Source organism: Phalaenopsis equestris, unplaced genomic scaffold (genome assembly GCF_001263595.1).
Source record: "Phalaenopsis equestris unplaced genomic scaffold, ASM126359v1 Scaffold000002, whole genome shotgun sequence".
NCBI lineage: Eukaryota > Viridiplantae > Streptophyta > Magnoliopsida > Asparagales > Orchidaceae > Phalaenopsis > Phalaenopsis equestris.
In genome coordinates, this window is record NW_018164444.1 from 28,021,867 (window position 1) to 28,024,669 (window position 2,803).

A 2,803-nucleotide genomic window follows, 5' to 3' on the forward strand; every position below is an offset into this window, starting at 1 on the left:
CTTACCCTCAATTCTTGTGTTCATCCTTCGAGATAGATACAGGATTTGAGATAAAGTGCTCTTTCATCTAAACTATGAAAATTATGGGGTCAGTTTGACTTCATCTTTTTCAAAACTAAATTTTTTAAAACGTCCTTCCGAAGCGGGCAACGGGATTTCAAATTCCGATGACCGACAGCTTCTTACGGGCAAACCCCACACCAAAAATAGTGCCGACAGACTGCAAATAAATTGAGTTGATCCTGATAATAACTTGCTTAGGCTTGAGATCATTATAAGAATCCTATAGGGTATGAGCTTCATTTGAGTATTTATAGCAGTGTTCTTGCTCTATTTATTTAAAAATTTGGTTGTTTGAACTTGGCTTGTTAACTACCAATCAAACTTTATTGAGCCTATTAAATAACAACACTATCAAGTAGCATTAAGAAGTCGATTAAGGAGCATTTTTTGTATTTAAAAAATGAGATTTTAATTCAATGAACTATTGAATAAACAATCATTTTAACATGCATAAACTAGTAGCTTGTGTTTATGAACAAAAGCAACCTAATATAGAAAAAATATGACTTCCAAATAACCATATATTACATAAATTTATAATCCATCATAAATGAGCATATTATCAAAACTTAATCAAACTTTTTAAGGAGCTTGTTCAAGAGTTGTAGATAATATTATTTATAAATTAATGAGGCACCAAGCATTCAAACATATTAATTTATGAATGGAACATGTATAAAAAATATTCGTATTTGTTCAATTAGTTAATTAAATGATCTTGAACGAGTTCTAATTGAAAAAATAAACTATTGTCAAGAAAATAGGCGCCCTATCACCACATTGTAAAGCTGTAATTAATCTCTGGTGTGCGCAAAATTTTTTATGTTACACTTGATTGGATTAAGAAGGCAAATGAGTAATGCAATTAAACACCTGGCAACTATCTACTTATATAATGCATAGAGGTAGTAGGTTGCGAGTATTTAAGGGATAGGAAGTATAATTGATAGAGGGTGATACGTAATATAATTGTAAAGGTTGGGTAGAGGATGGTAGGTAACAAACTTGTAGGGGGTAGGTGTAGATTGGCAGTTAAGAAACTTGTAGGAGTTTGAGGAAATTATCTGCATTTCTTAATAATCTTTTACTTGGAGATAAAATAGATAAAATCTCTGATACATTGTCTTAAGAGATCATCTTTTTGTTGCAATCCCTCTCAATCATTTATAAGGGTTGTCAACTAATGCTTTATAGTTTCTCCTGCCATCAATGATAAATCTATTAGTCTTTACCATTACATTTATTATAAAATCATGCTACTTTTTAATCCTAGTATTCCCTTTGCTTTGCAACACTAGTCTACCCTTTGGAAGGTCCTGCTTAACAAAAACTTTTTTTAGCATTGTTCCATTGTTCTAATTCATCAGCAAAAGATTTAATAGTCACTTTTATTATTTTGGTGTTTGATGCCATGTACATGGTGTCATCCTTTCTTTTATATGCTATCACCAAGGCATCCTTGGCTATCTTCCAATTATAAGTATACAATTGCAATCTTTTTTAACAATCAGCCTAATTGAGATCCAAGTTTCTATTGATTTGTACACTGCCAACTCCCACAACATTGAGGGGTTTATCATTGCCAGGATTAACATTCCTGCAATCTTTTATAGAATAGTTAAGTATGCTTTCTTTATATGAAGTTAGTTGAAAAGGACTACATTTAGTGTTACACTTTATATGAAGTTAGTTGAAAAGGACTACATTTAGCATTGAATATTTTATAAGAATATCTCCATCATGGACTAGTGCATCATAGATCTCGTCATTTGCAACATTCATGCATTCTTCCATTTGGTTTAAACTCTACCCACCATTCCGCTGCAAACTATATCTCATCGTATGGCTAGTCTTGATACATCGTAAGTACGCATGCTTGTGAATTCTGTATCGGTTCTTCTGTTGAGATTTAGATCCATCTCTATTGTTGTCTCTTCTTGCACTTCGTACTTTTCTCTCAAGGTTTATAGCAACAAAAGAAGTTTCACCTGATTCTAGTCTCCTGATGGCCTCACTTAATATCAAGTCAAGGATATCATTTAGATTCAGCTTCATAGACACGCATGAACTATTGAAAATTCTCACAATTTCAATCCGACTTTCTGATTTGTGTCAATCACAAAAGCACCTTCATCCATCTCAAAACTAAAAAATTCTCATTAAATCCATCTTTTTACCATTGAAAGCTCATCAAGGCAACCTTCTTGCCATTGGCAGGCATACATCTTCAAATGCTTCCCTATCTAATAGATTACAGTCTTCTTGGCTCATGGTTGTTGGCCTAAACTCAAAGGTCGTTATATAAAACACTTTTGGCACATGCAATCCTTAATCTTCATCTTCTAGCAATCTTAAGTTATTCTGATTTCATAACACATAAATCTTCTTACCTATAACTAGTACAAGTTTTAATTTCAACAGAGAACGAGTGATTTATCAGCCAGAAAATATTGGTCTGGCTTGAAATTTTCACATGAAATTGCTAATTTGTGAAATGCCTGCTTTCAGGGATATACCAACGGCATTTCCCAGCTTTGTAATGAAATCCGAAGTTGATGAAGAAGAAGTGGATTAACAAGTAATGCTTATGTTCTTCTCAATTTCTTCTTTGTTTTTCTTCATATCTTTATCGTTAAAATATGGAAGGATTACTCTAACCAAAGACTTTTAATTCCTTGCCTGAATTTTCTGTTGTTGAATATAGGGCTGTAAACGAGCCGAGCTTGAGCGAGCTCAGGCT

At 33.0% G+C, this 2,803-nt stretch overlaps 1 protein-coding gene across 2 annotated transcripts in view; it reads left to right on the forward strand.

The window, feature by feature from the left end:
- The window catches only part of LOC110027173 (calcineurin B-like protein 7), an 18,284-nt gene extending 15,548 nt beyond the window's left edge, over window positions 1-2,736 (forward strand). For both annotated transcript variants that reach the window (XM_020728492.1, XM_020728499.1), the window contains exon 6: window positions 2,572-2,736. In XM_020728492.1, the coding sequence (XP_020584151.1) occupies window positions 2,572-2,638 (67 nt within the window). In that variant the 3' untranslated portion in view covers window positions 2,639-2,736. The remainder of the gene's footprint in view (window positions 1-2,571) is intronic.
- The last annotated feature ends 67 nt before the right edge of the window (window positions 2,737-2,803 follow it).